Source organism: Protopterus annectens, chromosome 7.part0 (assembly GCF_019279795.1).
Source record: "Protopterus annectens isolate FY-2018-M chromosome 7.part0, PAN1.0, whole genome shotgun sequence".
Lineage (NCBI taxonomy): Eukaryota > Metazoa > Chordata > Ceratodontiformes > Protopteridae > Protopterus > Protopterus annectens.
In genome coordinates, this window is record NC_056739.1 from 1,688,034,501 (window position 1) to 1,688,049,165 (window position 14,665).

General features: G+C 39.7%; 1 protein-coding gene across 1 annotated transcript in view; it reads right to left on the bottom strand.

Annotated features, from left to right (window-relative positions):
- TICRR (TOPBP1 interacting checkpoint and replication regulator) overlaps positions 1 to 14,665 on the bottom strand; it is a 3,405,639-nt gene that overhangs the window by 305,895 nt on the left and 3,085,079 nt on the right. The window contains exon 23 of the mRNA XM_044078205.1: positions 7,121 to 7,243. Coding sequence (XP_043934140.1) covers positions 7,121 to 7,243 — 123 coding nt within the window. The remainder of the gene's footprint in view (positions 1 to 7,120; positions 7,244 to 14,665) is intronic.

The window sequence follows — 14,665 nt, forward strand, 5'->3', positions numbered from 1 at the left end:
AGTCATGGCCATCGGAAAGCAGTAACTTACGGGCCGCAGTCCTTACACTGTTTAAAACCAACACTACTTTTCTTGTCTGACATAATAATGTGGAGAAGAACGACAGGACCAAGAATAAGAAAGGCTACCCAGAAGGGTAAGCAAAGACAGAAAGAAGGAAGGATTACCAAGGATGGCAATGAAGAATTACCTCAAAGGTAAAAAAAAGGGTAATAAAGGGAAAGAAACTAACAGGAGAGAGTCTTAAAGATACGATAGGGTGGGAGAATAATATAAACAAAGACATTGGCAACCTTAAAACACTGGACCCCACCCACTTTGGGTTTGTGAAGGGCCGATCATGTCTCCCGAACCTGACTGACTGACTTCGAATCAGTCTCCAGAGCCGTGGACGAGGGTAAGGCAGTCCACACAGCCTATCTGGACCTCACCAAGGCCTTCAACACCATCCCCAAACTCTGGAATCATAGATAAACTTACTAAGCTGGGCATAAAACCCTACGTCACTCAATGGGTTTTCAACTGGCTTACTGACAGAAGCCACAATGTAAAAGTGGCAGATTCCAAATCCAGCTCCAGACAAGTGGAGTACCTCAAGGTTCAGTCCAGGGACCGCTCTTGTTTGGCATCTACTTCTCTGAAGTACAGGCCAACAGTGAGGGACTCTGCCTAACAAAGTTCGCAAATGACTGCAAACGGGGAGCCATTATCGAATCCCCAAATGATGTGGATATTCTAAAAAAGGGCGTACAGAAACAGATGCTTGGTGCCAGAGCCATGGGCTCAAGCTCATTGTCAAGAAGTGTACAGTTATCCCCTTTGGGAAAAAAAATGTACCCAGGAATTACCACATAGGTGGCAGTACACTAAACACCGAAAGTGTGATAAGAGGCTTAGGAACACAAGTGGACAGTGGTCTCACCTTCGATAACCACATCGCCACAACAATCAGGAAATCCTATGCGGCACACCTCATCAGTAAGGGCTTTTCATTCAGAAAAAAGGAAGTCATTGTCCCACAGTACACATCTCTCATTAGACCCATCATGGAGCACAACGCCCCATTTGGTATGTACCTCACAAGACATCTGCAACAGCTGGAAAGGCTGCAGAAACACCTCACTAAAAGAATCACAGGCCTAAAGCTGATGCCCTATGCTGACCGACTAAAGAAACTCAAGCCATACTCTGTCACATATCGTCTACTCAAAAGCGATCTCTGCTCAACATACAAGGCCATGTCAAACCCAGAGCTACTGGACATGCTACACTTAAATTAGAGACAGTAATATTAATCCCAGCAGCAGAATTGCTGCAAACCAGGAGCAAGAATTTGGCGCGAAGAGAACAAATATACCGGATTTACCTTCTTCTGATGGTTCTGAGCAACAACCCAGCACTTCGCAAAGGAAGGAACCTTTTTCTCAACATCAATCTGTTTTTCCTGCAACGGATAATTCACAGAGAACTTTTAATTTCAATGCTTGGTCCAGTAAGCAATTTGCCATCTCAGCAGGTACTGTGCACAATAACGTTACTACTAATAATATTAGCAAAGTAGATTCAGATTTCTCATTGTTTACTGACAAACTATACTCCTTTAAAGCAACAAAACTAGAGATTGACTACCTGCAAGAATGTATTAAAGTAAAGAGAGTGCCAAGAGGGCTACGTATTAATAAATTCCCAAATAATGCAACAGTTGGCTCAGAATTGCATAAGGAAATCTCTGAACTTTTTGACTGTACTGGACTGGAAATGTTACATCTCATGGTGAAGGACTATGAAAAGAAAGCTGACATGTTACTGGAAGAATTGAATATATTGAATGACTCTATTAATACTGACATTTCTTTTTTTAGGATTAAGAAAGATTATAATGATGTTTTTCATGAGGTTGACCAGTACTGTGTAAGGATTATAGAAAGAAAAGTTAAGAAGTTAGAAAGAGATTTAAATGACTACAAGAATGGGATAACATTATGTTATTCAAATAAACAGAACTGGTCTACTAGATTTACGAATAAAAATGGAGCATCTTCTTCTTTCCAAAATGTAAATGACAACACACCCATGACTGAAACTTTGAGACGTAGTGAAAGATTGGCCCAAAAACAGAATAATAATAATTCTACCCCAAAAAATATTGACAATCAGGGTTTTCAATTTCCCCAACGCAGGCAAGGGAACAGAGCACAGTTCCAGAACCAACAAGCGTGGGGGAAACAGCGCAGGTAGATATATTAACACTAGATGAGATTAATTCACCTCAAACACATTCTTCAACATATGTGATAGAGACAAAAAATAATTTCACCATATTTAATTTTACAGAAAATCAAGTTAAGGATATGCATTTTGAATTATTTACCAAGGGTTTTCAGTTTGTCCCAACCAAAAGTATTGACATAACCAAAACTATTTTAGAATTTAAACTGTTCACGAGACAGCTGAATTTAGATATTTTCTTTAAAGGAAAGAACCTTTCTAGGGACTTAGTCAGCAGACCAAGTATTTTTAACCCACCCCTTCATCCTGTAGTTAAAATTTTCGAAGATATGATGGAAACAGAAATTAGAAGCTTATCCAATAAAAATGTTTATAAACAAAATTTACATCAAGACTGTTTTAAACTTATTAAACAACTAAGGAATGAGCAGATAAGGGTAATGAAACCGGACAAAGGGGGAGGGGTAGTTTTAATGTATAAAACAGAATATGAACAAGTAATTCACAATATGCTTCAGGACACAGAACAGTATAGCACCCTTTCAATAAATGAGTTGAACATAGCATATGCAAGGATTAAACATATATTGTATGATATGTTAATGCAGGGAGTTATTAATGAGAAATTACATAATTATTTATTAGTTAGTAAACCCCTTACACCAGTAATATTTGGTATACCCAAGATTCACAAGGGGTTAGAACCACTCAAGTTTAGACCAATTGTGGCAGGTTCAGGTAGCATCACAGAACCCCTTGGCAAATTTGTAGATGCAACACTCAAAACTACCATTACATCAATTGGACATATTTGTAAGGACTCTTGGGAGTTCCTAAAAGGTATAAAAGAGTGTTATTACACCAAAACAGACTTCCTAGTAACAATAGATGTAATTGACCTTTTTCCTAGCACTCCACACGACATTGGAACACAATGGTTCAACGAAATACTGATCAAACTTTCAAATTTTAACAACAATATTATAAATTTATTAACTGATTTTATGGTGATGATTTTAAAGAATAATTTTATTTATTTTAATGGGGAGTTCTTCAAGCAAAATAAAGGGGTGGCCATGGGATCACCATGTGCCTCAGCATATGCAAATTTAGTTCTGTGTCACTGGGAAAATGAATATATCTTTGATACAAGATGGGAGAAGAACATTTTACACTATAGAAGATACCTAGATGATATTTGTATTTTATGGGAAGGTAGTATAACAAGTTTAGAAACATTTTTGTTATATATAAATGAGACCACAAGTTTTTTAAAATTTACATCCAATGTTAGTAATACACACATGAATTATTTAGATGTATTACTAGTCAAGAATACAGAATTACAAACTTTTGAATCTTCAATATATAGAAAACCAACCTTCTCTAACACATATCTGCATTTCAGCAGTGCCCATCCTTTTTCACAGAAAAAGGGCATTGTTAAAGGTCAATTCATTAGGGCTTCAAGAATGTGTAATACGGATGAAAAATTTTTTGCTGAAGCCCAAGTGTTAAGAAAACTCTTCTCTGAGAGAGGTTACCCATTGACATTAATAGAGAAAATGTATCAAGAAGTTTTAGAAGGAAGAACAGGTATATACAGTCCACTATTAGGCACAGTGTTGGAACCAGCATTTCCAGTGAACCCCATATCAGAAGTTAAAATGAATCCCCCACCTTTTAAAACCACTTTTTGTTGTACTTTCAATAATGAAACTGAACAATTAAAGAAAATGGTTAATAAATACTGGCCCATTTTGACTACAAACGAAGAAACAAAAAAATGGGTGCCAGAAAGACCGATGTTTGTAAATGCAAGAAATGCTAATTTGAAAAACATGTTTGAAAATCAACCACCAACACAATCTGATAACAAAGGTGGCAGGATTGAAACATATAAATGTAATAGTTGTAAACAATGTTCCTATATCCTTTAAAGTAATGGTTATTACATCAAATCAAGAAAATTTTATGTAAAACCAACATGTTATTATAACTGTGGGTCAAAAGGTATTATATACCTAGGTATTTGCCAAGAATGTGACAGTTTTTATATAGGTAAATCTGAAAGAACACTACGCAAGAGAATTTATGAGCATATGTATGACATTCGGAAAAAGAAAGAAACAAATGCCTTTGTCAAACATCTTATTAAATGCCCTAACATGACATTAAAATTCATGGTTATAGAACAGGTTCCCCTTAATTCTAGAGGGGGAGACTGGGAAGCGACCATTGAATTTAAGGAGTTGAATTGGCAACTTAAATTAAATGCTTCAAAATTTCTAGGACTCAATGAAACTATTAGCATTACAAGCCTCCTCAAATTAAGAAGGGCAAAACTATGATAAATTTAATTAATATGCCAGGTGCATTTCAGGATTAAAAAAATTTTTTTATACCATAAAAACTTTTATATTAAAAAAATCAACTGATCAAGAGTATACTTTCACATTAATTTTGAAAGAGTTTATAACATTTTTTCATTGGATACTAATTACAAACGAAATAATAACTTTAACGAAATAATATTTTTTAAATGTAATAATAATTTATTGATAAAATGTTACAAGTAGTAAAAAATACCCACAGTCTATATTTTAAAACTTTAATGTTCAGTTTAAACATAAGTACATTTTTAAAATATTTTATGAACATTTAATACGCACACTCAAACACACATTTATATTATACTTATATTTATGTATTTATATATTTATATTATTATGTATTTATTCATTTATATACATTTATATATATTTATACATTTATATATTATTTATTTATTAGATATCTATTTTGATGTTAACCAATAACAATGTATTTATTGTAGTTGGAAATTGATTAACACAATAAGATTGTCACATATTAAAATCTACGTGCATGTTTTCACGCACGCAAATTATATTGTATTAAATGAATACTTTTTAGAACTTTTATAACAAGTTTTAACAGATTTTAAGCAAAGGTAGCTTACTGTTAAAATAATATTATAACACTGAAGCTTTATGTGAATATGATAACATTAGATCTGACACTTGTCTTTTCTTTAAGTCGAACAATAAAAGATCCGACAGAATAAAAATTGTTAATTCAAAATCTATTCTACGAAGTTTGAGCAATAATAATGTGAACGAAACAATATGTTTATTTAGATTTAACCAACACCTAAAAAACACAATACATTCTTTTAATGATTTCAGCATGTAAGAACAAATAGTACGTGGTTAGCTATTTTCAAGACAGTATCACGTCCAACAACAGAAGAGAACGAAGTATTCAACACATTATTTGATTTTTAATAATGCACAGGCAATAAAATAAGCAGAGAGCAAAGTCAGGACTAAAAGTCAGTTAAATTTATATAAGAATTAACGTTTGATTCCACGGCTAAATTTACCCGCGGCAGACAACAGGAGAGCGGAGGGTTTCTTCTAAACAAAACTTTTTATTTTTATTTTAACACAAACATTAGTGGAAGAACATTATTAGTAATTAGAGTAATAATTTGTTAATTTCAGCACAACGTTCCACAAAACATCACCGATTAATTAGTACAAATAACAGTGTGCAGAATGTACTATAGTAGGAATACTTTAAAAAACTGTCTGATGAAAATGTATGTGAACTGAATACGCTTAGCAGTGTCTTTCCTTAAATACTAATGAAATTCCACCCAATAATTGACTTAATTGGAGTGTTAAAAGTTTTTTAATTGAGTAATTGAATTTTCAGCATTGTATTTAAGCAAGCAAAGAAATGGTAGTAACTTATCTTGAAAAAGCCCGTCATAGGAACGGCTGAAAGCGCTTGATTTATTCCTTGTTTTTATTTTTGATTCTACTACTAGTGACTGTTTTACTTGCCGTGTATTTTACTGTTGCTTAACATTAAAGGATTTTCATCAACGGAGAAGTATTTACTGACTACAAGACCTTTAAGACTTGTAAGAAGAAGTTCATTGGGCTTTTGTGCTTCTGCAATCTTTTTTCTGACACTTAAAGAAATCCCAATCCATCAGAGCCACATGCTCCAGGGACCTAAACCTTGTCATCACAATGAACAAAACATGCTGGAGGGATAGGTTCCTGAACCAGAAACTCCCCATACTCTGGGATAGACTGCCCATACATGTCAAGCAGAGCGCCTCCTTGGCCCTCTTCAAAAGGAACCTTGACTGGATGGGAGATGGGAAATTTACCCTGGGGATCATGTCAGTCGCCCTGCTAGACACGGGTCCAGGGAAGTAAATATTGTGGGAAGAAATAGCCAGGGAATTGTTATGGCTAGGCTTGTATAGGCCCTAGGGCCGATAGCCTAGTACCAACCTATGAACTTAGCTGACAAGAGAGTGGCTTGACACGGCTGTACAGCAATGTGGCAAACGAGATCGGAGGTAACGGGGGAGCAGAGCATTCTGGGTAGGACCTTGGCTCGAGAGTTTTTGGCTGACGAGAGCTTGATATATGGCTGGCTCGGTTCAGAGGACGCAACCGATAATCCATCAGTAAGGAATGAACGAAGATTAACAACATCAGATTCTGTTATTTCGAACTCCTCAGAGGCATTCTTTTAAACAGTGGTTTAGAAATAAATAAATAAGCAGACAGGAAGTACACAATACTTTCTTAATGTACTAAAATTTGCAAACAAGCTCATTTACTTTTATAGAGCTTCATGAAATACTGGATAGCTTACAAAAACAAAATGAGCTACTTTTATGATAACTTCAATTACAAAACTGATGGGACACTAAATAATAAAGAAATACACACAAGGTTTCAAGTAATAAAATGATTCATAATAGTAAATGCATCACCTTGCTTCTGGTAATAAGGGTGATAGGAACACCACAAAAAATACATTACATGGATGAAAAAAAGCTTACCTTCTGAAAATTCTTTATTTCTAGATGACGTCTTTCTCTTGAAAAGAAGTGGAGACTGGGTAAGTGCTAGAAGACTGCTGGCTGACAGAGATGCGTTTACTTTTCGGCTGGATGGGGTAACACCTGAGAATAGTAGCAGCAAGTAAATGGTTATTTATCTAAATATAGCTGCAGCATTTTATACACACAACTCCCTTTTGGGCCAAGTATAAAACCCAACATGACAAAGCTGAATAAACCCTTCTGCAGTCTTATAGCAAGGAAACAGAAATGCAACAAAATATATTATTCTGTTCTCTCTGTCTCTTCTGTAATGGTTGCACAGCTAGCCATTTTTGTGGAAAGTGAGGTTATGTGAAGTATTCACCATAACAGCAGAGGACTTGAGCGTCCCTAATTCGCAGTTACTGGATGTATACTCTCTAGCATCTCTGAAGGCACCTTAACACTAGTTACTGGTTTTCCATTAGTTGATGGGCAACACCTGGGTTGGACTAGCTACATATAAAATGCATGCCAAACAATACACAACAATCTCTACCCTCAGAATACAAAACCAATTCAGTTTTTAACACATATACCAAATGGAATTCCAAGAAAGTCTTTTTACAGTTTTCATAACTTTTTAGTCAAGAACAAGGTCCAGACTACTATTTTGGCTTTGTCTTATTGTTTTTTCTTTCTATTTCTGTATTTCTAGTAAAATTCCAGAAGAAATCCTTGTCTTGTATTTTTAATTGGTAGTTTTGGCAAGTACTGAATGAAGATTATGCCTTTGTCTATCTGGTGCTCTTGTACAGGAACCTGTGCTTTGACAAGTTCTGAAAAAATGAAATTTCAACATTATCGCAGTGCCCGTTTTTAACCTTTTGCCACTGATGGCTACCAGTACACTGCTGTTTTCCTCCTGAAGTTTAGACATTATCTGTGGTGACTTTTGTTTAGTACACCAGACTTTGCGAACAAACTCAAAAAGCTGTGGGTTGATTTTAACTATCAGTGAGATTTGTTTTCAAATGTTTCACATTTCAGATAAGATGGAGTAAATTCAGCTTAAGTAAGCTCTGAATTAACAATGTTGTCATAGCAGACAATCAACTACATTTGTGGAATAACTTCACGGTATCTGGACAGGAATGCAGGTCATAAGCTGTTTCACAAAAAGGAGGAGGAAACTTTTTTGGGGGTGGGCAAAGCATGCTGTTGTCACTCTTGTGGAATGGCACTTGATGGATCCCTGAATAAAGTTACCCAAAAAACAGATGTAAAATGTTGTGACTGGCTATCAGAAAATTACTTGTTTACACAGCCTCTATGTATCCTCACTGCCTCTCAAAAGAATTGGCCTTCCTCCCTGCCTGTTTATAAACCATAGTACTGCCCTACTGTCACAGGGTGGATAGTAACTACACACTACTGTAGTGATCTTGAAATATCTGCAGATTTAGGATGACTGCTCTCATCTCCAGAATGCTGATGTGCAGATTAATCTTCATCTGTGACCGCAACCCCCACCCCCCCTCCCTGCAGGACCTCACCCAGTGGCTCCTTTAGCTGCACCAAATCAACCCATTCATTCCAGGGAGACAAGAGCCAGGCATTCCTGGGCTAGGCAAGAGCTCTAAAGGCCCATTCATTCCTGTTCTAGAATCCCAACTGGCCTTCTCTTTTCCCAGTAGGAGATGGATAGCCTACCCTCTCCGCTTGGCGGCACCCTCATCCTTCCTCATCAGCTTTTTCAAGCTCAGGTGGTGGGGAATAAGGGATAGCCTACCCTCTCCGCTTGGCGGCACCCTCATCTTTGCTCATTAGCTTTTTCGAGCTCCATTACTGTGGTGTTCTGACAAGCAACATGTACATTCACACCCTAAATTCTTCTCGGCTTACAAGGACTAACGCCCTTAGATCAGACTTAGTAACTTGGACTCCACTGGGTATAACACTCAGCGCTCTGGCTAGGTGGAACCAAGGTGGCAAGCCAGAAAGTACAGTTGTGTACCTACCATAAATGTAGATGTTAGAGTGTATTCACTGCTGCAGTTATTGCACTTGGGTTATCCTGCTGGGAGGCTACCCACAGTCGGCCTGAATTCCAAAGTCTAGGTCCGGCGTCGGTTGCTGTCGCCTCTTCCCTGACATCAGTGCACCAGGGGTACAAAAGATGCAGCCGACGCCATTTTCTTGAGTTTTTCTTGCCCCAGATGTCAGGTGCCCCCAAATTGGTAGGCTAAAAATTATGCCAATAAGTATGCATGAACTAAAATAAACATTTCCTTCATCTACAAGCAATTACACCACATAGGTTGTATAGGATAGAGAAGTACAGTTAAGTCCAAGCAAAGAAAAGGGAGATGGTGGGTGGGTAACCTGGACTGCAACAGTGAATACACTCTAACATCTACATTTATGTAGGTACACAACTGTACTATGCTCATCGTGTTTCACTGTCGCAGTCATTACACTTGGGTTGAATCCCAAATCTGAGGTTGGGTGGCTGGGCCTAAATAGGATTAGGAGAGGCTATAAGGCCCTGCAGAACTGCAGTGGAAAAGCCTGCTCTGGATTTAGAGTAGAGAGGTAAATGGTAGCGCTTGGTATAAGTGTGCACTGAACTCCAAGTTGCAGCCTCTAAAATGTCTTTGGTTGGTACTCCTCTGAGGAAGGCTGCTGAAGTGGCTGCTGCCCTGGTTGAATGTGGCCTAATGCCCTTAGGCACTGATTTGCCATGTTGTGAATAGCAGAAACGAATGCAGTGGCCTATCCATTTTGAAATAGTCTGCTTTGAGATGGCCTTTCCTTGTGATCCTGCAGCATATGCCACTAAGAGTTGCTCAGTCTTTCTGAAAGCTTTAGTTCTGTCCAAGTAGAAGCGTAGCTGTCTGTGTATGTACAAAGAATGCAGGGGTCTCTCACCCTTATTCTTTGGGTTTGGATAAAAAGTAGGCAAATGAAGGGTTTGGTTAAGGGCCACACTAGACACTACCTTAGGCATAAATATTGGGTTCGTCCTCAGAGAAACCCTGTCTGGATGGAAAATGGTAAAAGGTTCCACAGCCATGAGTGCCTGTAACTCTGAGACTCGTCTTGCAGAGGTTATTGTTAGGAGCAGAGCTGTTTTCCAAGATAAGAACTTTATTTCAGCTGTATTGGCTGGCTCAAAAGGCGGCAGTCTGAGTTTTTCCAAGACATAATTGAGGTCCCATGCAGGTATTGGTGCTCTCCTTGGAGGTCTTATGTTTTTGGCCCCTCTGAGGTACTGCCTTAGCAACGGATGAGGAAAAATATGTGGTTCCGTATTGTAATGAGCTGAAATGGCAGAGGCATGGATTTTAATTGATGAAAAGGATAGGCCTTTGTCCAGCATCTCAGTTAGATATTGTAAAATCTGAGGAATATTTGGTACAAACGTGTCAATTCCTTGTGCCTGGTTCCAAGCACAGAATCTTTTCCATTTTTCTGCATAAGATTTTCTGGTACTGGGCCTCCTGACCTCCAAAATAACATCCATCACTGCTTTAGAGAGAGGTGTGTTCTGAATGGCTATATTATCCACCATGCTGCCAGATTTAGGGTCCTGAGTTGGCTGTGCAGGATCTGATTGTTTCGCAGGATCAGTAAGTGAGGAATTAGAGGTAATGTCCAGGCTGGGTCTTGAGACAAGCTCTTTAGGATTGGGTACCAGTGCTGGCGGGGCCAGTCTGGGGCAATCAGAATCATTTTTGGCTTCTCTTGTCTGACCTTTAGGAGTACCTTGAGGAGGAGAGGCAGAGGAGGAAAGGCATATACTGTTAGGGTTTTCCAGCTGAATGACAGAGCATCCACTTTCCATGCTTGCTTGTGATAAGTCCTTGTGCAGAATCTCTGTAGTTGGCAGTTGTGAGGGGAGGCAAATAGATCTGTGTCTGGGAATCCCCATTTCTTTGTTATCATGCTGAAGACTTGTGGATCCAGTTTCCACTCGTGGGGATCCATGAGGTTTCTGCTTAGGTCGCCTGTCAGAGTATTTTTCTTTCCTGACAGGATTTGTGCTTGCAGGTGTACTTGATAAGTCAATGCTGTGTCCCACAAAGTCATGGCTTGTCTGCAGAGGGGGTAGGAATGTGTGCCTCCCTGCTTGTTTATGTACCACATGACTGTAGTATTGTCCGTCCTTATCAGTTGTTGTCCTGGATGAAGTAGATACTTGAAAGCTGTCAGGGCATTCTGAACACCTAGCATCTCTTTTTGATTGATATGAAGATGCATTTGGCTTGTGGGCCATGTGCCCTGAATACATTTTCCTGCCATGTGGGCCGCCCAGGCATAATCTGATGCATCTGTTGTTACTGACTGCCTGGCTGTGGGTAGGGTGAATAGCTGTCCCTTGTTGTGGTGACAGGCCTGTGCCCACCATCTAAACTCCTGTTGCAGCCAAGGAATGAGGGTAACTAATGTTTCCAGGCTGTGACAATGTTGAGTCCAAACACTTTTTAGATACCATTGAAGTTTCCTCATATGCAGTCTGGCATAAGGAATTAGCAGAATGCAGGATGCCATAAAGCCCAAAGCCTGCAGAATTTTTCTTGCAGATAACTGGGTCTTTGTTGCCAACATTTTGAAGTAAGAAGTCAGCTGCCTTTGTTTGTCTGGAGAGAGATAAGCCATCTGGGCAGTTGTATTTAAGCTTGCACCCAGGAATATTATCTCTCGAGAGGGTACTAGTTTTGATTTATTTTCATTGACTATGTACCCTAGGCAAATTAATAATCTTTTTACAAACACCAGATGCTTTAGAAGAATGTCCTTGTTCTCTGCTTGAATAAGGCAGTCGTTCAAGTAAGGATATATTTGAATTCCACTTTGTCTGCAAAATGCAATTACTGGTGCCAGGCATTTTGTGAAGTCCCTGGGCGCAGTAGATAAGCCAAAGGGCAGTGCAGAGAATTGGTAGTGCATTGAGCCAGCTATGAATCTGAGATATCTTCTGCAAGATTGTCTGATTGGTATATGCAGGTATGCCTCTTTTAGGTCCAAAGTTACAAGCCAAGCCTTCTTGCCCAGCATGGGCAGAAGCTGCTGCAGAGTCAACATTTTGAATTTTGGGACGTCCATAAATGTATTTAGAATAGACAGGTCCAGTATTGGTCTCCAGGCTTTGTCCTTTCTGGGTACCAAGAAAAGTCTTGAGTAAAATCCTTGTCCCTGCTGTTGTTGAATAGTCCTTATGTCCATGAGGGATGAAACTTGTTTTTGTGCCTTTGCCCATTGATTGTGTGGCAGGTCTGGCATACCTTTTGCCCTTGGCAGGGTGTGAAAGTGGAACCTGTAGCCCTGGGACACTATATTCAAGACCCATTTGTCCTGGGTGATCATGTGCCAATTTTGAGAAAAAAGTGCTAGTTTTCCCCCTAAGGGGGCTGCCAAAAGATAAGTGCTTGTTGCTGGCAGAGGAAAGTCATTGGGACTGTTTCCTGTATGGCTGTGATTTGTCTTCTCCGCTTTTGGAGGTAGAACTGGCCCACTGTTTAGGCCTGTATGAGCCCTGGGGCTAGGATCTGCCTCTTGGGTGTCTGTATCTGCCTCTTTGTGGCCTGTCTGACACTGGAAAGGACCAATTCTTTGTAGGCCAGTTCCTGCTAAATCTGAGTGGCTGTACCTGTAAGAAATCCTTTACTGTTTGCATAGATTTCGCTTTGTCCTCCATTTTCTTCAACACCTCCTCTGCTTTAACACCAAATAAGGTATCATGCTGTAATGGCGTATCTAATAGTTTTGCTTTAACATGATCAGGCAGATTCTGTTCCTTTAACCAAGCATGCCTCCTAATGACAGAACCCGTAACTGCGGCCCTGCAAGAGACTTCCAGAGAATCAAAAAGTACAGTTTTGTACCTACCATAAATGTAGATGTCCGATAGATATGCAACTGCAGTCCTGACATATGGGTTGTCCTGCCTCAGGCAGCCCCTCGGTCGGCCGGATTCCAAAGTCTGGGTCCGGCGTTGGCTGTTGTCGCTTCTTCCCTGACGTCAGAGCGGCTGGGGTATAAAATCATCAGCCGACGCCATCTTCTTCAGTGTTTCTTGCCCCAGATGCCAGGTGCCCTCCAAGGAAGGCTAAATTTAGAGAATGCATAAAATTCCAGACATGCATAATAGTAATAAACAGATACACCATAAAAGCTATCCCCAGCTAAGTTGGAAAAGGGGTAGTGGACCCAAAAGGTAAATTACTGAGGGGTAGGAGGGAGGGTAAACCTGACTGCAGTTGCATATCTATCGGACATCTACATTTATGGTAGGTACAAAACTGTACTATGTCCTTCAAGAATGCAACTGCAGTCCTGACATATGGGTAGAATACCATAGCCAAGCTGGGGGTGGTAGGATCTAAGAAAAAGATGGTGTAGCTAAAATACCCTGCAGGACTGCCGAAGCAAAGCCTGCTCAGGATCTGGAGTATAAAGGCAGGTTGTAGTGTTTGGAAAATGTATGCACGGAGCTCCATGTAGCAGCTTCTAGAATGTCCTTTGTAGCCACCACTCTTAGAAAGGCTGTGGAGGTGGCTATAGCTCTGGTGGAGTGTGGCCTGATATTGGCTGGCACACCTTTTCCATGGAAAGAATAACAGACTCTGATGCAGTGTCCAATCCATTTTGAAATTGTTTGCTTGGAAATTGCCTTTCCTTGCACTCCAGCAGCGTAAGCTACAAACAGTTGGTCAGCCTTTCTGTTGGCCTTTGTTCTGTCCAAGTAGTAGCGTAATTGTCTGTGCATGTCCAAAGTGTGCAGCAGCTTTTCTCCTTTATTTTGAGGATTGGGAAAGAAAGTAGGCAGGTGAATTGCTTGATTTAGAGACACCCTGGATATCACTTTTGGCATGAATGAAGGATTGGTTCTTAAAGAAACTCTGTCCTGATGAAAATTGAGGAATGGAGGTACTGCCATGAGGGCCTGTATCTCCGAGACTCTTCTTGCTGAGGTAACTGCAGATGCATCCTTGAAGGACATCTGTTTTCCAGGAGAGAAATTGCAACTCTGAAGATGCTGCTGGCTCAAAAGGAGGAAGAGTTAATTTTTCCAAGACAAAGTTGAGGTCCCATGCAGGCACTGGGTTTCATGGGAGGTTTGATATTCTTTATCCCTCTTAGAAACGGTCTTAGCAAAGGATGTGAAAACACAGGTGGATCACAGTTGTATTTTGCTGAGATTGCTGAAGCGTGTATTTTTATGGAAGAATATGAAAGGCCACTATGAAGCATTTCTGCCAAGTATTCTAGTATCTGTGGCATGTTTATTACTGATACATCCTGACCCTTGTTGGCAATCCAGGTGATGAATCTCTTCCATTTGGCTGAATAAGTTTTTCTGGTGGAAGGTCTGCGTGCTTCCAGTAGGATCTCTTGAACTTTTTTGGAGAGAGAGATATGGGTAGAAGTCATGGAACCCTCCAAGCTGTCAGCTGCAATGTTTGCAGGTTGGGATGAACAGTCCTGTGATTGTGCTGAGTTAGAAGCAGAGGCCATTGAGGCAGGGGCCACGGCTTGGTGCGAGATATGCTCCTTAGC